At 39.4% G+C, this 24,535-nt stretch overlaps 1 protein-coding gene across 2 annotated transcripts; it reads right to left on the bottom strand.

The window, feature by feature from the left end:
• Positions 1-14,742: 14,742 nt before the first annotated feature.
• On the bottom strand, positions 14,743-22,752 carry TOMM7 (translocase of outer mitochondrial membrane 7). Of its 2 annotated transcripts, none has more exons than XM_060108112.1 (3): positions 22,577-22,748; positions 18,715-18,763; positions 14,743-14,976 (listed from the first exon to the last, which is right to left on the bottom strand). In XM_060108112.1, exons 1-3 carry the CDS (start codon positions 22,677-22,679, stop codon positions 14,961-14,963), a joined length of 168 nt encoding a protein of 55 aa, XP_059964095.1. In that variant the 5' UTR covers positions 22,680-22,748; the 3' UTR covers positions 14,743-14,960. The 2 variants fall into 2 exon arrangements, with proteins under 2 accessions (XP_059964095.1, XP_059964096.1); XM_060108113.1 differs by lacking the exon at positions 14,743-14,976 and adding an exon at positions 15,229-17,114 and having other exon boundaries at positions 22,577-22,752.
• Between the last annotated feature and the right edge of the window lie 1,783 nt (positions 22,753-24,535).

The raw sequence follows: 24,535 nt of genomic DNA, 5'->3' as shown, positions 1-24,535 counted from the left end.
CTATGGGTCAGAAATCTAGGTGCAGCTTAACTGGGCCCTTGGCTTGGTCTCTTACCCATCAGGGTGTCACCTGAGACTGCAGTCACCTCAAGACTCAAGAGGAAAAGAATCTGCTTCCAATCTCACTCATGTGGCTATTGGCAGGATTCAGTTCCTATTGGGCTGTTGGACAGAGGGCCTCAGTTCCTTGGGGCTGCTGGCTGTAAGACCCTCTGTTCCTTGCCAAGTGGGCCTCTCCATAGGGCAACTCCCAAATTGGCAACTCGCTTCCATCAGAACAAGCAAGCAAGAAGAACCAGAGAGCGAGACTGAACAAGACAGAAGTCACAATCTTTTTAGCCTAATATCAAAAATAATCTATCATCATTTTTGCCACATGTGAATCATTAGAAGTCACTAGGTCCATCCCACACTCAAGGGGAAGGGATTACACAAAGGCATTGTTAAAGACTGAACTGAGTCACCATAAAATCCATATGCTGAAGTCCTAGCCACCCAGTATCCTAGCATATGACTGCATTAGGAGACAGGGCCTTTAAAGAGGTAATAAGATTAAATGAGGTCATATGGGTGTGGCCCTAATCCAATATGGCTGGTATCATTATGAGAAGAGGAAAAGATACCAGGGATGCACAGGCAGAGGAAAGGCCCTGTGAAGACACAATAAGAAGACAGCCATCTGTAAGGCATGGAGAAAGCCCTACGAGAGATACCAAACCTGTCAAGACCTTGATCTTGGGCTCCCAGCCTCCAGAACTGTGAAAAAATACATTTCTGTGTTTAAGTTGCCCAGTCTGTGGTATTCTGTTATGGCAGCGCTAGCAAACTAACACAGGCATGAATACCAGAAGGCTGGAAAACACTGAAAGCCATTTTAGAAGCTGCCACAGAAGACCCTGGCCTAGCTTATTGTCAAGGCCCTTTTATGCAACAATCTTTTAAGAGGAACTTCTGTTTTTGGAGAAAAGAATACAGTTGGCACTCTCCACCATGGCAAAGTAGCCTGACAGCCATTAAGCAATCTTAAATAAATCTGTATCCAGGAAATTTTAAACTCTGTGATTTACACTGTCACCTGCAAAGATGTCAATTGCTAGAATTAACATTTCTAAACCTTCAAAACTTAAGAAATCTCAGATTACAGAACATTAAAGACTTTCAGAATCACCCCGATGTGTCCTAGTTTGTTGTATTTCAAAACCTTGTTTTGAGATTAGACCTATTTCGTTTGCCATCATTTTTATATCTATGCATACCCTAGGCATTTTCTGATCTAATCAGAAAAGAAAGCCAATAATATACTTTTTCCAACCAAGTTCTTTAAAAAGGATTGACATATGCCGAATTTCCTACAGCTGCAGCCTTTCAGAGAGGAATCTTGCTCTTTAAGAAAAAGAAAGTAAACTAATAATTCTATGAAGACCTTTTCAATGTAAAATAACTCGTGGGAGTTTTCTTCAAAGCACTTGAAAATTCTAATAATCTAGCTACCCGCCCACATCAGTACTCTTAATTAGAGCCTCTTTTTACTTAAAAGGAAGTATATAAAAAAAAAAAAGCAAGAAAAAATAAGATTAAGCCAAGCATACATGCCAACTCCACCTCTCACTGACCACTGTGTCAATTAAAAAAAATAGTCTGGGGGCTTCCCTGGTGGCACAGTGGTTGAGAGTCTGCCTGCTGATGCAGAGGACATGGGTTTGTGCCCCGGTCCGGGAGGATCCTGCATGCCGCGGAGCGGCTGGGCCCATGAGCCATGGCCGCTGGGCCTGCGCGTCCGGAGCCTGTGCTCCGCAATGGGAGAGGCCACAGCAGTGAGAGGCCTGCGTACTGCAAAAAAAAAAAAAAAAAAAAAAAAGTCTGGGACTTGCAGTTTCAGCCATGACAAAATAGCTGATATTAGACTTAGCCTTACTGACATATTCTGGGCAAAATACATAAAATAACAATTTGCAGAACTAGACACCAATCAAAACAGAACTATCATACTTGAAAGAAGGAAAAAAAAATGAGCTTCACATTTCATCCAGCTTGGGAAGTTGAGTCCAAGAAGAAGTTGCATTTCAAAGGACAAAGGAAACAAACTGGAGTTGGAGGTTGCCATGGTGGCAGGGATTCAGAGGTCAGGGGCTGAAGAGGAGGGAATTGTACAGGTGAGAATTTCAGGAAAATGATCTCATGAAATTTTATAGAAATTCTTCCCATATCCTTGGCCCCAACCTCTTTGAGTACAGGGTGAGACTCCCAGAATCCTAGCAGAGAATAACTGCTGGGATACTGGAGAGCTGGGAAGAAATTTCAGAGGCAGCACAGTGCTGGGAGGATGGAGGAGTTCTAGCCTCTAACTAGCCAGAATAGAGGGATATTGGATCCTAGACTTTCATATGAGTCACAAAAAAAAGATCATGCTCTAGGTATAAGGACTATACCCTGGGAGAAAGGTCAAAACTGAAATAAACCCACCGTAACAGTCGAAATCCAATCCTCATCAGAATTAAGGTGATTTGCCAGTAAATTAACTGGCAGCTAGAACAAAATTCAACACTTTTTAGAGGAAGATAATACTATCCGAGCTTCTAAAAGTATCATCCACAATATCTAGCTTGTGTTGACCTTAAAAAAAAAAACAAGACAGCCAGTTATTTTACCAGGAAAATGAGTTTATTCGGAAATAGCAGAGGAATTGTTGTTCAGGACATGCAAACTACGGCGCGCCACAGGCAAGTCTGAGGACACAAGGGGAAGGTGGGCTTTTATTAGTTTTTTAAGACGTAACTGGGGAGGGCTGTGGTGGGTCTTCATTGGCTGCAGGCAGTGGGCAGCTTGTTGTTGATGGGTCAGAAGGAAATCTTTCCTCCTACTGCGGTCTGTAAGCTGTGGTGAGTGATATATGGGTGAGAGCGCCCCCTTCAGGGCTTCCTGATTCCGTTTTAAATGAAGTTTCCTTTATTTTCTCACATGAAACAAAGATTTACCAGGTGAGAAGAATCAAGGTAAAGAAACTAATAGCCAAGAGTTAGAATATTGAAATGATCCACATACTGGAGTTAGAAGAAATGACTTCAAAATAACTATAATTAATATATTAAGTAAAACAAGTTGATTGACAGTGAAGATAACAAGAGGGAGTTCATCAACAGAGAATTAGGATGTTATTTTTTAAAAGAAATCAAGTAGATATACAATAATTGCAAAATTCAATATCAGAAATTAAGAATTTATCAGATGGGTTAACAGCACAACAGAAAACACAATTAATGAATTTGAAGACAGGCCAAGAAAATATATCCACACTGAAGCAAGGAAAGAGAAAAAATAATAATAGAAAAAATAAGTCACCTAAAATCCATTTTTGGAAAGATACTCTCTTATTTACCTTTCTTTTTCTTCTCCTTTTTCCCAAACAGGTTACTTTTGAGAGAAGTAGAGTAAGAGTGAGATTTAAAAGAATACGTACCAGGTGAGAAGTATCTACATGATAAAGACAGTCTCTGACTTAACAGTTTCAACTAAACAATTTTTTGACTTTACAATGGTGTGAAAGCAAGATGCATTCAGTAGAAACCATGTTTAGAATTTTGAATTTTGATCTTTTCTTGGGCTAGTGAAATGTGGTACGATAATCTCTCGTGATGCTGGACAGCAGCAGGGAGCTGCTGCTCCCAGTCAGCCACTCCATCATGAAGATAAACAGCTAATACACTTAAAACCATTCTATACCCAAACAACCATTCTATCACTTTCAATACCATATTCAACAAATTAAATGAAATATTCAACACTTTATTATAAAAGAGGCTTTGTGTTAGATGATTTTTGCCCAACTGTAGGCTAGGCTAAGCTATGATGTTCGGTAGGTTAGGTGTATTAAATGCATTTTTTACTTATTTTCAACTTACGATGGGTTTATTAGGGTGTGGAAGACAGTCTGTAATTAAGAATTAGGCTTGGCCACAAAAATTAAGCAGAAAGAATGCCTGGACAATTCAAATCTCCCCCTTTCAAAGCCCACACCCTCTCTACATCCAGAGTCCAGAAGCCAAACCATTGCACTCTTCTTCAACAAGTTCAGGACCTCTATTGGACTGCCCACTCTTCCAAAATTTGGTCTCAGACGCTACATTCTTTTTTATCTTAATGATTTTTTTAACATCTTTATTGGAGTATAATTGCTTTACAATGGTGTGTTAGTTTCTGCTTTATAATAAAGTGAATCAGCTATACATATTTCCTCCCCATATTTCCTCCCTCTTGTGTCTCCCTCCCACCCTCCCTATCCCACTCCTCTAGGTGGTCACAAAGCACTGAGCTGATCTCCCTGTGCTATGCGGCTGCTTCCCACTAGCTATCTATTTTACATTTGGTAGTATATATATGTCCATGCCACTCTCTCACTTTGTCCCAGCTTATGCATCTCTCCCCCCAAGTCCTCAAGTCCATTCTCTACATCTGCATCTTTATTCCTGACCTGCTCCTAGGTTCTTCAGAACCTTTTTTTTTTTTTAGATTCCATATATATGTGTTAGCATATGGTATTTGTTTTTCTCTTTCTGACTTATTTCACTCTGTATGACAGCCTCTAGGTCCATCCACCTCACTAGAAATAACTCAATTTCGTTTCTTTTTATGGCTGAGTAATATTCCATTGTATATATGTGCCACATCTTCTTTATCCATTCATCTGTCGATGGACACTTAGGTTGCTTCCATGTCCTGGCTATTGTAAATAGTGCTGCAATGAACATTGTGGTACATGACTCTTTTTGAGTTATGGTTTTCTCAGGGTATATGTCCAGTAGTGGGATTGCTGGGGCATATGGTAGTTCTATTTTTAGTTTTCTAAGGAACCTCCATACTGTTCTCCATAGTAGCTGTATCAATTTACATTCCCACCAACAGTGCAAGAGGGTTCCCTTTTCTCCACACCCTCCCCAGCATTTATTGTTTGTAGATTTTTTGATGATGGCCATTCTGACCGGTGTGAGGTGATACCTCATCATAGTTTTGATTTGCATTTCTCTAATGACTAGTGATGTTGAGCATGCTTTCATGTGTTTCTTGGCAATCTGTATATCTTCTTTGGAGAAATGTCTGTTTAGGTCTTCTGCCCATTTTTGGATTGGGTTGTTATTTTTGATATTGAGCTGCATGAGCTGCTTGTAAATTATGGAGATTAATCCTTTGTCAGTTGCTTCATTTGCAAACATTTTCTCCCATTCTGAGGGTTGTCTTTTCGCCTTGTTTACGGTTTCCTTTGCTGTGCAAAAGCATTTAAGTTTCATTAGGTCCCAATTGTTTTTGTTTTTATTTCCATTTCTGTAGGAGGTGGGTCAAAAAGGATCTTGCTGTGATTTATGTCATAGAGGGTTCTGCCTATGTTTTCCACTAAGAGTTTTATAGTGTCTGACCTTACATTTAGGTCTTTAATCCATTTTGAGTTTATTTTTGTGTATGATGTTAGGCAGTGTTCTAATTTCATTCTTTCACATGTAGCTGTCCAGTTTTCCCAGCACCACTTATTGAAGAGTCTGTCTTTTCTCCATTGTATGTTCTTGCCTCCTTTGTCATAAATTAGGTGCCCTTATGTGTGTGGGTTTATCTCTGGGCATTCTGTCCTGTACCACTGATCTATATTTCTGTTTTTGTACCAGTACCATACTGCCTTAATTACTGTAGCTTTGTAGTATAGTCTGAAGTCTGGGAGCCTGATTCCTCCAGCTCTGTTTTTCTTTCTCAAGATTGCTTTGGCTATTCGGGGTCTTTTGTGTTTCCATACAAATTGTGAAATTTTTTGTTCTAGTTCTGTGAAAAATGCCATTGGTAGTTTGAAAGGGATTGTACTGAACCTGTAGATTGCTTTGGGTAGCATAGTCATTTTCACAATGTTGATTCTTCCAATCCAAGAACATGGTATATCTCTCCATCTGTTTGTATCACCTTTACAGACCCTATATTGAAAAGGTGCTCACCCTGTGTCTCACTCCCTCAAGCTCTGGATAGTGAGCAAATTGATATGCTAATTAACATAATGCAATTCATTTGTTAGCCCTTATAAATTACCATTCAACATAAGAATCCTGGAAACACAATACATAATGCAGAGAAGTAAATTACTGAGGTTGGAATTTAGTACTCTAAGACATGCAAGTTAAGTATGGCAGTACTTTAGAATAGAGACACTTTATTTTAAATAACAGTAATGAGGAGGAAGAGAAGGATGATAATAAAAATGACAATACCTCTACTATTTGCTCTAATTGCATATAAACTCTTGATCCACATGGCATTTAAATAACTCATCAATATCAGAAATAATGTAAATGCATAATCTTAGGTATTTTACTTACCTTCCTTCAATCTATTACTTATAAGACCCAAAAAGTAAAAGAAAAAAATTAAATTGTGAAGAATGATCCTGTTAAAAGATATTCAGTATTAAATATATCACAGAGGAGGGAGTTCTTCAAGACAGTAAATACATAATGTTACAGAACTTATAATCATATACTTGTTGAACAAAGCATTTCATAAACTGTTTTATTCTAGTTCTTAAAATGCACTTGTAGCTCTTCTATAAAATTTAGTTTTTAACTAAATAATAATAGCTCTCCATTGTCTATCAGAAGACATCTGAGCTCTTTCTTCTAACATTCTAGACCTGCTATTATCTGCTTCTATCAAACTTATCCACCACATCTATCTAACTACAGCCCCCATATACAGTTCTCCTCACACCAGAGCAGTGCCTGTTTCCTGCATATACCTCTCATTAAAAATGCATCCAGTGATGAATCTTTACAGAAACTCTTCCCAGATCTTTGGTCCTGAGCTGTATGAGCACAGGGTGAGTGAGACTCCAGGAAACCCAGCAGAGAACAGTTATTGGGAGACCGGAGAACTGAGCTGAGCAGAAAGTCAGAGGTTGTACAAAAATTTACTTTTGGTAGGCAACTAACATTCTATGCCATTTCTACTTCTTTGCTTACCAAATATTGAGACCCCACTATGTGCCATGTACTATTCTAGGTGTTAGGGATATAGCAGCAAACAAATCAACTAGGTCCTTGCCCTTATGGTAAGAAAGCCAGGAAAATGGGGAGGGTTGAGAGAGGGAGCAGGAATAGTGAGGGAGAATTAATTGGCATTTGTTGAGGTCCAAAGGCAAGAGAGGGTATGACTCTAAGAAACTAATGTGATCCTTTTGGAATTTATTTCTAAAACCTCTTCTCATTTCACGTCACCTTCTCTAGTTGATCCTATCTATTCTAAATAAGATCTATTTGATTTTATCTCCTCCCTGGAACCTGAAGTCAGGGTAGTAAATAAGATAATTAATAGAAGTTGTGGTGAAGTGAAATGAGAAACTGTATTAGTTATAAATTACAAATGGAACAAAATAGAAAACTGTAAACCAAAATATACCAAAAGATAAAGAAGATGTGGTATATATACATATAAACATAGACATACACACACACACACACACACACACACAATGGAATACTACTTGGCCATAAAAAAGAATGAAATTTTGCCATGTGCAGCAACATGAATAGACTTGGAGGGCATTATTCTAAGTCAAGTAAGTCAGACAGAAAAAGACAAATACTATACGATATCACTTATAGGTGGAATCTAAAAAAAAACAACAAAATAGTGAATATAACAAAAAAGCAGCAGACTCACAGATATAGAGAACAAACTAGGGGTTGCCAGTTGAGGGGAGGGGTAACATAGGGATGGGGGAGTGGGAAGTACAAATTATTGAGTATAAGATAGGCTACAAGGATGTATTGTACAACACAGGGAATATAGCCAATATTTTATAATAACTGTAAATGCAGTGTAACCTTAAAACTGTATAAAAATATTAATTTTTTTAAATTAAAAAATAAAAACTATGTTTTCTAACAAATAAATAAATAAGAATAAAAAACATATACCAAAGGAAACCTTAGGAAAATATTTTTTTCCAATCTCAAAACAGAAAAAGACTTTGTCAAGTATGAAATAAAACTCAAAAGGCATTTTTAAAAGTCAATGATTTGCTTAATAAAATTCAAAACTTCTGCATGGCAAGGATGCTCATAAGCAAAGTCAAAAGACAAATAAAAACTTAGGGGAAAGTATCTACAACTAATATCACAGATAAAATTTCCCTAAAATATAAAGTGCCTATAAATCAATGTGGAAAAGATCAATACTCCAACAGAAAAATGGGCTAAGGGAAACACAAATGGTTATTTAAAATATGAGAAGATGCTTTACCACACTCATAAGAAAAATGCTAATTTAAAGAACAATACACCATATTTAAAGGACAATACACCATTATCTGTTTGGAAAGATGGAAAATTTGATAACACACAAGCCAGTGAAGCTGGGAGCAAACTGGGGCTTAGTCTTCAGAGACCTACTAGACTCCTAACAGCACACCACTCAACCATTCCTAGGGCATGGCCTTTATCTTCATGGTCCAGAACAGCTGTGATCCAGTTATTTCAGATCCAAGAAACATATCGATACTTTCCTTTTAGGGAGACTTCCCAGAAGTACCACACAACAGTTCTACTTGCATCTCAAATATCAAATTATTAGTCATAGAGCCACACCTAACTGCCAAGGAGTCTGGGAGCCTTTTAGCTTGATTGCAATAGCAGCAGCTAAATACCACAATTTGAGAAACAGAAGATGGATTTTTGATAGGCAACTAACATTCTCTGACATGTCTGCTTTTTGCAGACCAAATATTCATACACACTAATTCTCAAGTCTCATCTAGATATTGCATCCAGGTCATAGTTCGGGAATTCTGGGAAATGTGCACCTCCCATTTGGACTGGATAGCTCTCCAGGGTCCAGCAATCTAAGAATTTAAAGACAAGTTAACCGCTCCCAATTTACCCAATATACAAAGGTAAAATAGGAGCAAGATAACCACATTAAAACTGCCATTCAGAAAAGGGGAGAGAGGAAAACCTGCAGTGGTCACTGGTCTATAGCAATACAGAATTACATGGGGCAGAAACAAAGACTTCCTTTCCTGGCAGTATCCGGGGCTTTCAGTTCTGCTTTCATGGAAATTCCTTCTGGGCCGTCTAATTTTGCTCTCTAGGAGTTTCTTTCCTGCCCATGGCCTCATCCTCAGTAGGCATTAGGGAACACCAGGGACCTATTGACATTTCTTAGCTCACTTCCTGTTAGTGGCAGTTTTCTTCAGAAAAAAATGTATTTCTCCCTCTCTGTCTCCATGCCCTTTTCCTTACTCCCTCTTCTGTACTGTCCTTGATGTAAGAGGAAAGAAAATGCTGCAGTACCTTTTTTTCATTATTCCAGTTATTGTTATTTAACTTTTAATATCTTTGCTTCTTACAGGAAAGAGAACATCAACTCAAACTTCCCAATACAGTTTCTGTCAACCTCAAAAAAGTTTTTTACATTTAATTCAAAAGCATTTGTTGAACACCTACCATGTATGATGCACTAAGGATCCCAGGTTCGAGGAGATCCTGGTCCCTATCTTGGCATGGTGGTTACAAGGTATAAACAATTGGCAGCACTCATCAAACTGTATGCTTAAGATTTGCTCATTTTACTGTATATAAAATATACCTCGATAGAAACATAGGCTATTCAAGGAAAGATTTTAAAAAATGTTTAGTTTACTATAGCTGGCATAATAATTTCAAGCAAGTTAAATTTATGATGTGAATTTGACTACTCTATGTGCTATTGTGTATAGAGCCCTGGATAGTGGATAAAGTAAATGGGCCCTCTCTATGGAACTTGAAATGTTAATATTTTGTAGTGTTGCAAACATCTATTATACCATTTCATTCGTTGTATAAATTACTTTTAAATGTGGCATGCATCAGTAATAACATCATATGCTTTTAGTTAGCAGACATGGGTTCAAATCCAAGTTTTCTCTGTGATCTGGGGAAAATGACCCAAGCCTCTGTTCCATCTGTAAAATGGAGATACTGTCCTACTTCACAGCATCGTTGTGGTAACTAAAAGAAAAAAGTGCCAAGTCAGAGCAAACATTCCCTTTCTCACATCATCTCCTCCCAACATCTTTTTTTTTTTTTTTTTTTGCGGTATGCGGGCCTCTCACTGTTGTGGCCTCCCCCGCTGCGGAGCACAGGCTCCGGACGCGCAGGCTCAGCGGCCATGGCTCACGGGCCCAGCCGCTCCGCGGCATATGGGATCCTCCCAGACCGGGGCACGAACCCGTATCCCCTGCATCGGCAGGCGGACTCTCAACCACTTGCGCCACCAGGGAGGCCCCTCCCAACATCTTTTGATGTCATCTTTCAGCCAGGATTCATTTGCCAATTATGACTAACACAGAAAAATACTGGCCCTTTATAATGACTCATGTTATAAAAGTTTACAGTTCTCAAAGCATTTTACACTTAACACATATAATTGTATAACTCACCCATTCATTCTTATTGAACATCTACTATGTCAGTACCTGTGCTAGCCTCTAAAAGTACAGTCCTGTGTTTATGGAGCTTGCATTCTAAAGGTGAGATAAAATTATTTATATACATATAGAAAACCAGGTGGGTAAAAGTTTTTTGAAGAAAAGTAAGACAAGGTTAAAGGAGAGAATGGGCTGAAGAAGACATACAGATGGCCAACAGGCACATGAAAAGATACTCAACGTCACTAATCATCAGGAAATGCAAATCAAAACTACAAAGAGGTATCACCTCACACCAGTCAGAATGGCTATCATCAAAAAGTCTATGAATAATAAATGCTGGAGAGGGTATGACAAAAAGGGAAGCCTCGTACGCTGTTGATGGGAATGTAAATTGGTGCAGCTACTATGGAGAACAGTATGGGTATTCCTTAAAAAATAAAAATAGAGCTACCATATGATCCAGCACTCTCACTCCTGAGCATATATCTGGAAAAGACAAAAACTCTAATTCAAAAAGATATATGCACCCCAATGTTCACAGCAACACTATTTACATTAGCCAAGACATGGAAGCAACCTAAATGTCCATTGACAGATGAATGGATAAAGCAGATGCAGTATATATATACAATGGAATATTACTCAGCCATAAAAAAGAATGAAATTTTGCCATTTGCAGCAACATGGACAGACCTAGAGATTATCATACTTAGTGAAGTCAGACAGAGAAAGACAACTATCATATGATATCACTTACATGGGGAGTCTAAAAAGATGATACAAATGAACTTATTTACAAAACAGAAAAGGACTCACAGACTTTCAAAGCAAATTTACCGTTGCCAAAGGGGAAAGGTGGTGGGATGAGGGATAAATTAGGAGTTTGGGATTAACAGATACACACTACTATATATAAAATAGATAAACAAGGACCTACTGTATAGCACAGAGAAACTATATTCAATATCTTGTTATAACCTATAATGGAAAAGAATTCAAAAAATATATATATGTATACTGAATCACTTTGCTGTATACCTGAAACTAACACAATATTGTAATCAACTATACTTCACTTTTAAAAAAATAAAATTAAAAAAGAATGGAGAGATAAGACTGGTGTAGGGTTTGCTGTTTTACATAAGGATCAGAGAAGCCATCTCTATCAAGATGGCATTTGGGCAGAGAATAGAATAAAGCCATGCATATGGATATCTGGGAAAAAGAATTCCAGGAGAGAAAACAACTAACTCAGACTCCAAAGTGAGAACATGCCTGGCCTTTTTGAAGGACAAGAGATCAAAACAGCAAGAGTGCAAATGAACATGGATGAAGAATCCTAGGCGAGGAAGAGATCAAAGGCACATAAAACCAGATTACAGTTTTGTAGGTCATAGAAAGGATTTGGGCATTTACCCTCAGTGAAATAGGAAACCACTGGAAAGTTTTGATTAGGGTGTGAGGAGATCTTGCTTTTAAAAGGATGTGGAAAAGACTTTAATGCATATGGGAAAGCAAGAGGGCTACTGCAAGTCTAGGACAGTATTCTCAAATCTGAGTTGTATCCGTCACCTACAGGACTTTCTAAAAGAGATTGATCACACAAAAAGAAGTTCACAAATGTTCACAGCAGCTTTATTCATAACAGCTAAAAACTGGGAACAACTCACATGTCCTCTAAGTACATCCATACCATGGACTACTCAGCAATAAAAAGGAATAAACTGGATAAATAAACACAACCTCAACTGATCTACAGAGAATTATGGTGAGTTAAAAAAGCCAATCCCAAAAGGTTACTTCCTGTATGATTCCATTTATATAACTTTTTTTAAGTTAATTTATTTATTTTTGGCTGTGTTGGGTCTTCCCTGCTGCGCACCGGCCCTCTCTAGTTGCGGTGAGTGGGGTCCACTCCTCATTGCAGTGCGCAGATCTCACTGCGGTGGCCTCTCCTGTTGCGGAGCATAGGCCCCAGGCACGCGGACTTCAGCAGTCGTGGCTCCTGGCCTCCAAGAGCGCAGGCTCAGCAGCTGTGGCACATGGGCCCAGCTTTTCCACGGCACGCAGGATCCTCCCAGACCAGGGATCGAACCCGCGTCCCCTACATTGGCAGGCAGACTCTCAACCGCTGTGCCACGAGGGAAGCCCTATAAAACTTTCTTGAAATGAGAAAATCATAGGTGGATAACAGATTACTAGTTGCCAGGGGTTAGGGACAGGGATGGGGTGTGAGGGAGGAAGGTTGGCTATTAAAAGGGCAACCTGAGGGATCCTTGAGGTGATGGAAAAGTTCTGACTGTATCAAGGTCAATATCCTGATATTGTATAAAGACTTACAAGATGCTACCATTGGAGGAAACTAGGTAAAGTTTACAGGGACCTTTCTGTATGGGTTCTAACAGTGCATTCAACTCTACAACTAACTCAAAACAACAAGTTTAATTCAAAACAATGGCTGAAGTAATTAAATCACACACACAGACCACTGGGGCTCATCCCCAGTTTCTGATTCAAGAAGACCTCAACACATGCATTGCTAACAAGCTTCTAGGTGATGCTAGTCTGGGATCAGCTATGACAGCCACTGGTTTAGCGAGTAACACACTGGGGCAAATATTATTCCTATTTTGTGGAAGAAACTCAAGTCTATAGAGTAAGTGACTTCTCTACCAAGGGTAGTAGGAACTAAGCGGCAGGGCCAGGATTCAAATCAGGTCCTATCAGCTCAGAGTTTGCCTAAGCAAAATCAAGGTCAGAAATAATCTTATTTGTAAGGACTCTCTAGTACCTAGCACAGAAGAGAGACCAATGCTTGCTAAACTGGACTGCACTGCCCTGAAACCTAAAATTCAATACAGTGTAGGAGCTTAGTTATAAACATTTCACAAACCTTCAGAGATACAGACATTAAAATGGTACTAGTCTCAGCTCTTATCCTATGCCTTGAACAAATGCTTAAACTCTGTTCCTTAGCTTCCTCAGATGTGAGAACAAGGAACTGGTCCCTTTCTACTTAATTCTAGCTTTCTTTCTTTAAAATCTTCTGGGGTCTTATAAACAGCTACAAGTTAGCTCCCGAAAGAAAAAAAAAAAGTTACATTTCCTATCCATGTTAGTATTTTATCAAAGTGGACACTTGCCATAGCTTTATTTCAATTTCTGGAAACTCTTAAGTGAAAAAGAAAAATGTGCACTAAAATACTAACTAAATAGAAATTCACTGACAACACGTTTAGTAGAAAGGATGAGGGTGTGGGGGGAAAAAGGCCACAATCTTAAGCAATTCTATGGGGATTTAAAAGCTGCTCAGAGCTTTTAGTAAAATCATACGTGCCCCGATTCACGGAAATGTTAAAGCAATTACATTAAGTGCATACCAAAAATGGTTTCCCTGCAGTTAGCTCTCCGGAATTCCACTTTAAAAGCCCCTTATGCAATAAGCCTCCACAATAGTCTTGTCTCCTTGTCTCCTAGGCAAAGGTAACAAAACTTGAGGAAAGTCTTAAATAGCTAGGACGGTTTTACATTAGAAATAAGATATTTCTGGTAATGACAGCTCCAGTTACCGGAGATTACATTCATGATCATTCTCTAACACTGGATGTTAGAAACACTCGATCCAATGGGCACCTCCCAAACCCTGTCATACCTTGTTTCAGGCCTACTTTCCTATAATTAATTACAATTCCCAAAACTAAGTAAATAGATCTATTTTGTTAGAATTACAAAAAAAGCTAAGTTTAAAGAGGGGTGGGGGCTTCAAATACAGATAAAGGTCCCAGGAAACCAGGATGCAGAACTGAAAACTAATTCCATTAAATGCCTTTTCTTCTATCAGAAAATAGGAAGTGTTACTATTCTGTGTAGCTCACTATGGGCTCTTGCCCAGCCACCTCTAGCTCTCTAACAGTACTGAGGGAAATCTTAGACTCACGTTTAACTCACAAATCATACACACAACTCGCCAATGCCACTCCCATTCCCTACCAACACAGCCAAAGAACTCTATTTCTTTTCATGAGAATGTTACTCCGATGCAGTACAGGAAGTAAGGACTCAGTTTGTCACAGAGAGCTGTCTCTACTTTTACTACTTCAGAACATCTCAGGAGTTATTAATTCACTGAAAAGGGAAACTGGAATCCATTTGTTAAGCGAATGGACAGGAATTAACTTGGAAATTTTCTTATTTTTTTAAAGTAGCATCTAGGCACATACATAGATTCCCTGTTTTCAAAAAGTACCAAAAGGCTAAATTTTTACCTAACAGTCCTATCATGTTCAATTCAAGAAGGACTCAAGACATAACATTGTTAAAAAACATTTATTTTAATACAGTCTATCATAAATAAGTCAGTAGAGGTTCCACTCTGCCACAGACGCATCTGAGAAGTAAGAGCCCTGTGCCATCCAACTGGTGAACGTCTGAACGATGTCCCATCTCTTATCCCAGCCAGAGTGCACACCTTCCATGTTGTTCCTCTGCATTGATTGCTTCCAAAACCAGATGACCAAATAGTCCTTTATCCCCAAAGTAAGCTAAAATGTTTGTGAAGAGGAAAAATAAATTAAACCCCAAAGTAAAAACTTCTTAAACATAGCTTAAGAATTAGAAGATTTTATACATTTATGTTTGTGTTTACTCATCTATCAAATTCAGTTAACAGAGGGATCAATCTCATTGGGCAAAAAAAAAACAAACATAGAGACCTATTAAAAGAAATATAGTTTTATTACTTTTTATTGTAGTTACCTATTATAAGCAAAAAGGAAAACATAAATTGAGGTCAATCAAAATATTGATATGAAGGATTGATGAACCCAGAAAATAAAGTTGTATCATTATTAGATCCAGAAAAGAGACAAGAGGTGTTTTACTTCTAAGTCCTGTTGATTAAAAATGTAGTTTCTAGTAGTATGTCAACTTAAATAAAATTGCATTACAAAATGACAATCTGAGCATTCTGTTGATTTTTAGAAATTATTTTCCCTCTACATATAAAGCAAACCAACATGCATCTATTCCCAGTTTTCAAAAGTGTATTAAAATCTCACAATGAACCCCAAGTATTTTTGCATACAGTTAAGATAATGAAAACAAATTATTCATTTATCGAAGTCTCTTCCTCATTGGTAATGAGCATCTAAGATAAAGAGAAAAGAAAATCTTCCTTGGCTTTATAAAGATAATGGGAACAATCATTCTCTCAGTTACTTAGTATTCATATATTTTGCCTAAATAATGTTTTACTAAGATATTGCCCCTTATTCATTAAATTCTGCATTTTAAATAAGGCATTCATATCAACCAACCATGTACAATGCACCATCCTGAGTGAAAGAGGAGGACACTAAGACAAATGGGGACCTAATCCCAAGGAATCTAACAACTTAACAAGGGAAACAGACCAGTAAATCATGAACCATATTATCGCCACAAGTGTTATATAAATAAGTTTATATATAAACAATAAACTTTATATTGCTAAATAAGTTTTATATTAATAAAACATTTACATTACTGAAAAGCCTGGCAGATACAAGTCTACTCCTTTCAGGGTACAGACCAGGGTAACCCAGGAAGACCTCTCAGTCAAGTCTCCCCAGTGCAAGCAGCACAGTATATGAAATTCTGTAACAGGATAACTCTTATCAGCACTCCTCAATTCCTTCCTGAATCACAAATATCCCTGGAAAGAAATCAGAAAATGTCCCTAATGACAGAAAAGAATGATCATCAGCACCAGCAATGACAGGAGCACTGAGATGACAATAAGGTGAAGAAATAAAAAGCAGGGGGGTGGCTGCTTCATCCAGTCTGCAACTTTGAAGGGTCAACTCTTGGTGGGATAACTGAAGCCAGTACAACAAAAGGGTACATCTAGCACCACCTCTGGATCCTGGATCACCTGGGGCTCAAAAAACACTATTTCTCAGGATGCAGGTCTAGTCTAAAAACTGTACAGGAGGAAATGCTGTATCAGTTCCTGTTCCAAGACCACCAAGAGGTTAGGATCATTTAATTAAGTTAATTCAACATTTAAAAAGTGTTGCCAAAGTAGTTGGCAGCTACTTTAGGTACTTGCAGGACAACATAGAATGCAAATAAGCAACAAGCATAATACAAAGCAAAGAATGACAGACACAAAAGAATACTACAGGAACACAAAAAAATGGTGCAATTTCAGTTAGGAGAAGGGGGAAAAGATTTAGGGAAGAGGTGACATTTGAGATTGGGCTTTTCTAGACAAGTGAAAACTGAAAGGAAGAAGCATTCCAGGCTGCGGGAGAATAAGCATACAAAGACATGAAAAAATACAGCTTATTCTGGGATTAGCATGCAGTGCCATTGTAGCTAGAGCTAGTTCTCACAGGAGAAAGAAGTGGGGTAAATGAGGTGACATCGAAAAGATTAAAAATTATTATTAATAGTTTACTGCTCAAACATTACTTGTCAAGCACTGTAATACTTTACACACAATATTCTTATTCAATCCTCATCGCAATCTTATAAAGTAGATAGTATGCCCAACTTATAAAAGAGAAAACTTATCTTAGAAAGGTTAATGGCCTCTTGGGAAGAAGTATTTGATGGTAACTTTCAGGGCTTGGAAAATGTTCACACAGCTTGACCAGGTAGTCCCATCTCTGATAATGTTTCCTAAAGTACTGTTGCCCTAAGGAAATAACTCGTCTGAGGTCAATCGGCTACTCAGTAGCAGATACATTGCCTGAAACCCCATTTCACAAAAAAGAAAACTGATAGTTCAAAGAGTAAAGGCTAAAAAAAAGGAGCTTGGTGGGGACCTTTGAAAGCAGTTTTAAGAAGCTGCACCATAAAAGCTTAAAGAAAGAGAAAAGTGAAGAAAGGAAGCAGTAAGTGAAGACCATTTACTGAAGAATTTTATCAGGGAAAAGAGAGTAACAGCACAAATGGACACAAAGAGGGCACACATGGCAATAACCCTTAAGAAGGAAAAACCCTTGCTTTGAGAAAGGAGAGACTGGCAAGTCAGAGAAGATGGAGGAAATTCATATCAGATGGCACTGTGCTAAGTAACAGGTCATATTAACTAGGGAGGCCACATGACCCAGTGGCAAGTGCGTAAGCCTTGGAGACAGACATACGCTACCACCTACCGACTGTGTGATCAGCTCTGAAGGACTGAAGTGACAATTAGAGATACTGCACATAAAGCACTTAAAACAGTGGCTGACACACTGTAAATGACTGTTAGTAACATGACTATTATTATTTCTGCTCATTCTAGAAAAGAGTGGCTTAGATTAGAAGTCTGAAGAAGCTGAAGACCTAGAATAGCCAGTGAAAAGTCTGTTAGGACAATCAAGAAATGTCTTAAGACAGAGGGTAAAGCTGAAATCCCACAGCACCTGTGCAGGGGTCCTAGTCATCATAGTGCCAGTCCTTTCTACAGAGCAATGCTGCCTGTTCCAGATTCTGCCTTCACACATACACATATACACACACACGCATACATATGGCTTTCACAAGTATATACATACATACACACATATGTCTGAGTATATGAATATATATACTCTGTGTATCTGTGTGCGTTGTGTGTGTGGAAGTTTTCACAAGTGCTTATTCAACAACTACAAGGTTGTTTCAGAGAAAGGAATTTGACGATGCATTTTCAGAGTCACAAATGTTCATACACTTTGACAAGGAAATAAATCAAAACCTATGCACGTAAAAATGTTTGTTATATTGTTATTTGAAATACTAAAAAACTGAAAAACCTAAGTGATCAACAACTAGAAAATATATGGGCTATCAACTCTAACATTGGGTGAAAAAAACAAAATCCTCTGTACTCTTGTTAGAATGACATAAAAGGCCGTATTTATATGAATAAGGATAAGACAGGAATACAGGTATTAAAAACAGTTCAGCTTTTAAAGTGGTAGGATAAGTTAGTTCTTTTCCTTTTAAAATATGCTTCATTATGGTTATAACGCCAAGGCAGTATATACTAAGCTGGCCAAAAAGTTCGTCTGGCTTTATCCATTCTTACGAAAAACCCGAACGAACTTTTTGGCCAACCCAATAAAAATTAGAAGGGGGAGAGAAAGTAGCTATCTGATAACGTAAGTTAGACTGGTCTGCAAACTGCTGCAGTTTTCCAACAGCCCACAACTACACTTGACTGATAAAGCTGTTACAATACCTACCACTATTTCTCTTTTGCTTGCCATGACTTAGTACTAATGTATGAATGTTTGCCCTGCAATGCTTATTTGTAAGAGCGGTACCTCAAAACAGTTGGTTCAGGCATTCCAGGATCTGCACCCCTCTTAAATCCTGAGAGAGATGGGGAGGGAAGAAAGAGAAAGAGAATAAAAACTAATTAAAACCCTAGCAGACAAAAAATTTACATCAAGACTTTTTCTTTTTAAATCAATCTAGGGTAGCTAGAATGATATCCAGATCTACCAGAATTACCTAGATTTACCTGCGCAACAGAACAGTCTTGAATCTTCACTAGAGTATGTGATTATGTGCAGAACTAATCAGTAGGGAAGACAAACTACCTTATTCCTATAATACACACAATTAGCATAGCAGCCCTTAGCACACACTCTTTCATTATTAGTCATTACCCACAAAAAAGATATCACAACAACCAAATCACACTGGATGAACTACAGAGAGCACAAAGATTTTTTTTTAAACTATACTTTTTTAAAGAAACAATTGAAGATATCTTATTTTATCCCCTATGAACCACTCTTTTTATAAAGCAGCCAAAGACTGGTGATAGAAAGAGGGAAAAAAATTCAAGTTATTTTTAATAAAATCAACACTCATTACAAATACGATTAAATAAAACTTTTACCTTTTAAAATATATCAATTAACTAGACAACATATATATTAATTTGCTGAAATAACTGATTAAAATTAGACTTGGCATTAAGAACTGTGGAGTATGAAATTTTACCCCATTTTCAAGACAACAAACTGGGCCACCAGTTTCACAGATGCTGGTAGAAGATACAAGATTCCAAGTCAGAAACAAGGACAGGATTTCCCTGGTGGCGCAGTGGTTAGGAATCTGCCTGCCAACGCAGGGGACACGGTTTCGATCCCTGGTCCGGGAAGATGCCACATGCCGCGACATGCCGGGGAGCAACTAAGCCCATGCACCACAACAAGAGAAGCCACGGCAATGAGAAGCCTGCGCACCGCAACAAAGAGTGTAGCCCCCGCTTGCCGCAACTAGAGAAAGCCCGCACGCAACAACGAAGACTCAACACAGCCAAAAGTAACTAAATAAATAAAGTTTTTTTTTAAAAATGTTAAGGGAGAAAGTTTAGTTATTAAGAAAAAAAAGAGAGAAAAGAAACAAGGACACTTTATTACTCCCAGCAACAGCTATAGTCAGAGTATTACCATTTAGGAGACGAACCCTGAGATTGGGGAACCAGAATCTTTCATAATGGGCAGTGAGCATGTCTCCCCTTTGCCCTGGAACTATTTTCCAAGGCTGTTCACCCTACAAACATCATTAAAGATATGGAACAAAGGGTGGTCACTGCCTCTGCTCACCAGATTTGTAGAAATTCAAGATACTATGGAAAATTGTCTTCCAACAGGTAACTCACGAAAATCCTTTTGTTGGTAACTGTCCAAACACATGCTTTATCATCATGTCACTATCTGTCCGATTTTATAGCACTATATTCCCACTATACTCCCTGAAGCCCTAAAAGGTATGTTTGAACCTAAATTACACAAGAAATTCAATCTGCAGTTGCAGCTTTTAGTGAGAGCTAAGGTGGAGAAGTAAAGCATGGGAACTAGGTTAGACATGAAATTAAGTTTAGATACAGTGTAAGGAAAAAGACAATGATTAACAAGGAAGAAGCACAAAAAGATAGCCTTAACATCAATCGCCACCTGAGCTGGACACTAGGGTACCAAAAATCACCATAATGGTAGTCCTAGTAAAGAGAATATAGCTGGTGTGCACAAGAAAGAAAATGAGGTGGAAAAGGAAAGCATTATCTACTCTTCCGACCAAAACCCCTGATACACAGAGTATAACAACCAGCTACAGCTTTCTGGCAGTAGAAAAGGAATTTCAAAAAGGGGAGGAGGGAAAGGTATATGAAGACTTACAGAGCAACAAAGAAACCACAGGGTCTAAGGAAGCAAGAGCAGACTAAAACAGAACCCATATACACAACAATGGAAAAAGGAGATGGCACAAAGACGGGGAAGCATCAAAGCCCCCATACCTTCCTTAGCTAAAAGAAGAGCTCCTCCCAGTGCTTGACTAGCCAAACTGGGCCGTTCTACCATTAAGTGAAAGCTGAAGTGGGGATGAGTCTGGAAGAAAGAGGGGAATAACAGCCTGTAAGAGCAGGGTGTCCCAATTACTTGCCCTAACCGTTGATACCTATACAAAGTCACTAAAATCTGGCAAAGTAATGCTTCTTTTAAAAATGCGTTCAAAATCAGGGAGGAGGGACTCCCCCGGCAGTCCACCCTACAATGCAGGGGACGCAGGTTCAATCCCTGGTCAGGGAACTAAGATCCCACATGCCGCAGGGCAACTAAGCCCGCGTGCCACAACTACTGAGCTCGCTGGCCTCAAATTACAGAGCCCACACGCTCTGGAACCCACGCGCCACAACTACAGAGCCCACGTGCCCTGGGAGCCTGCGCACCACAACTAGAGAAGAGAAAACCTGCACACCACAACTAGAGAGAAGCCCGCGCACTGCAACAAAAGATCCCACATGCCGCAACTATGACCCAACGCAGCCAAAAATAAATAAAATTAATAAAATAAATAATAAATCTTTTTTATAAAAGATTTATTAAAATTCTCCAATTGGAGAATATTAGGGAAAAAATAAGGGCGGACAAGGATCTGTTTAAGTCCTGCATACTGAAGTATTTCCAAGTTATCAGTTGGCTTGCAACTCATGGGGAAATGGGAGCCAAAGCTACCTAGAGAATGTCCAGCACAGTCAAACACTCTGTCAAGACTGAGTGAATGGGCCTCCCTGGTGGCGCAAGTGGTTGAGAGTCCGCCTGCCGATGCAGGGGATACGGGTTCGTGCCCCGGTCTGGGAGGATCCCATATGCCGCGGAGCGGCTGGGCCCGTGAGCCATGGCCGCTGAGCCTGCGCGTCCGGAGCCTGTGCTCCGCAACGGGGGAGGCCACAACAGTGAGAGGCCCGCACACCGCAAAAAAAAAAAAAAAAAAAAAAAAAAAGACTGAGTGAATGTACTTTATCTTACACCAAAAAAAAAAAAAAAAAAAAGGGCAAAAAAACAAGCAGCAGTACCTAGTTAAAATCATAGGATTCTGAAATATGAACCTGAGTTTTAGAAAATGTCAAACTGACAGAGCTGAGACTCTTTCCTTTCTACAATACTGCCTGAATAGGGCAGATTAAAATTAAAAGACTATCCAAGGCTAGAAACAGGATAATAAAGTCCCAATGTGCAGCCCTAGGTGAAAATATTTGCCTGAGCACTTACAAATCTTTGCACTACAGCATAGTGGTGAAGAGTATGGGCCTTGATGCCCCAATGCTCGAGTTCATAACTCCCCCACGTGACAGCTGTGTGGCCTTCAGCAAGGAACAGAACTTTTCTATGCCTCGGTTTCCTCACCAGTAAACCCGCTACTCCTGGTGAGAACGCAGAGGCAACCAACAACTATTGTCTTAATCATGCCTCAAAGCAATGGCATACCCACGAGGTTCACCGGTCTCTTTCCACTTAGGCCCACCTGGAAATGTGAGGATAAACGCCCTGAAAACCTACGTAGTGCCAGAGTGAATTAGTTGTTTTCACATACGTCAGGTTGTCCTAACTCTCTCAGAAAAGTAGGTCACCTCTAGTTTACAGATGTAAAAACAGGACGGGAGACATTACGTGACTCGTTAAAGACCCCCCCCCCAACCCGAAAAAAAAAAAAAGTAAAGGGCAGAACAAGAACTCGAACTCAGCTTAGACCGACCCCACTCGACAAGACAGCCTCAAAGGGCATGCGCGGCGTGCTCGCGTTTCTCTCTCCCGCCCCAAACCAAAAATGGAGTCTCAGCCTCCGCACCCCCTTCCCTCCCGACTCCTCCCAGGTTCTTCTCTCACTGACCCAGGTAAATCACGAGAGGAATAAAGCCCCAACGGATGGCAAACTGGCCTCCCTTGAAAAGCTGCTGCAGCCTCTGCTTGGCCTCTTTGCTCAGCTTCACCATGGCGACGGCCCGGGCACCACAGGGAAACTGCGGCAACCGCGTCGGGAATCCGAAAAAAAAGGAAGGAGATGCGCATGCGCCACACAGCCTTTACGGCAGGAGACGTGAGCGTCGCCAGCGGAGGTCGTAATTCGTCACCTTTCCACCTGCCTCTCCGCGGCCCCCGCCTGTGGAAGGCGCATGCGTGGTTGAGCCTCCTCGTTCAAAGGCCCAAGTTCACTTTCGTCTATTTAGGAATCGCCCAGTTTCGCTGATTGCGGGATATCTGGGGGCACTGGTCTTGGGATTCCTTCTGCCCGGAACGCCATCTCTCTGCCCACAGCCTTACCCATTTTTTAAAGTGTATCTCCAAGTGTTCTTTACCTAACATAGAAGGGACATTAACTAAATTCGAAAGGACCAGGTTTTAGTCCCAACTCAGGTATTCTGACTTGCCGTTTAATCTTGGCCAAGTTATTTAACTTATCTCTGTATCCGTTTGCTTCTTCAAGCTGGAGGTTGAACTGCAAGGAAGGTTACAAACTGACGCCCAACAGAGCCCCTACCCATGTTTTCTTTGACTCCCAGGGTGTTTGGTTGTTTTATTTATTTATTTATTTTTTACATTTTAAATTACTTGCCAACATTTTAAAGTTTGGGAAAGTTCCCATGAAAGTCTGGACTTTTTCAGAGAAGTTGGCGAATCTCATTGCAATCAACACCCATCTTGCCCTCGTTGGTTTAGAATTGCAGTGGTTCTCACCCCTGGCTGCACAACAGAATCAGTGAGGCATTGTAAAGGCTTACTCCTTGCTGGACCTACTGCTGCTGGGTACCAACTCCTACAAATTATCATTAGTTTGGGGGTGGGGCCTGGGCTTTGGTTTACCTTTGAAGTTCCCAACTTCTGATTCAGTAACTGCCTGGCCGCAGTTGGTGTTTGAGTTTTTGACCCCAGGTCGAGGACTTCTTTATTTCTAAGGCTGTAAGAGATTTCTAAGGCTTTGACCTTGATGCCTTTCCTGGCTCACTCTCAAGATACATCATATTTTCTTTTAAATTCTTTTTTTTTTTTTTTAGTTTATTTGAGCAAAAATTTGTTTAAATCGAGCAGTTCCAAACCAGAAATGCTCCGTCTTTTAAATTCTGAAGGTGCCCAATGGTACATAAAAATTTTCCCTAGCTTTCTGGATATTCCTGTGCTTAGCTCATCATCATGATAATAACAACCTGTCTACTCTGCCTGTGTTAAGTGTTTCAATACAAAAGTTAGTTTTAATCTTTAAAAGAATTTAAGCTTGCATTGCATTAAAGCTTATTTTACTAATTCTTGTAAGGGGTAAACTATATATATTATAGGCCTCATTTTACAGATAAGGAAACTCTTTCTCAACTTTTTATCCAAACAGTAAGGATGCATTTCTGTCAGTGGAGCTGAACAATGCCAATGTTATTTGCCTTTATCTAACATTCATGGAGCTACATGCTAGGCATTAGAGATATAAGATTTTTTTTTTAAGGCACTACCTTTAAGAATTTCATGTTTGGGAGGAAAAGACGTGCATAAACAAATGATTCCAATACATTGTGACTGTGCTAAGTCCCACGATAAAGTTATACACAAAATACAATGGGAAAGCAAATGGAGGACACCTCACAATGCCTGGAGGTGTCAAGGAACTTCTGAAGAAGCCAATGGTAGTCAAATTGGAAAAGAGGAAATAAATTTGAATCATTAAGGAGGTTAAATCAAAAGGACTTGTTGGCCAAATGAATGTGGAGGGCAAATTCGAAAAAGGTGATCAAAGATGACTGCCCAGTTTTGAACTTGGGCAACTAAGTTAGTAGTTTCACTCCTCTGTCTCCGCAAAGTCTAA

The sequence above is a fragment of the Mesoplodon densirostris genome, chromosome 9 (assembly GCF_025265405.1).
Source record: "Mesoplodon densirostris isolate mMesDen1 chromosome 9, mMesDen1 primary haplotype, whole genome shotgun sequence".
Lineage (NCBI taxonomy): Eukaryota > Metazoa > Chordata > Mammalia > Artiodactyla > Ziphiidae > Mesoplodon > Mesoplodon densirostris.
The sequence above is the reverse complement of the archived record's forward strand: the minus strand, read 5'-3'. Positions and strand labels throughout refer to the sequence as shown.

Bases quoted from the DNA above. Each gene is read 5' to 3' on its own strand.
- TOMM7 (XM_060108113.1), bottom strand. From the start codon at position 22,679: ATGGTGAAGCTGAGCAAAGAGGCCAAGCAGAGGCTGCAGCAGCTTTTC. The intron at 18,764-22,576 runs GTCAGTGAGAGA...CATCTCTCTCAG, and splicing joins TCCTCTCGTGATTTACCTGG to GATTTAAGAGGGGTGCAGAT.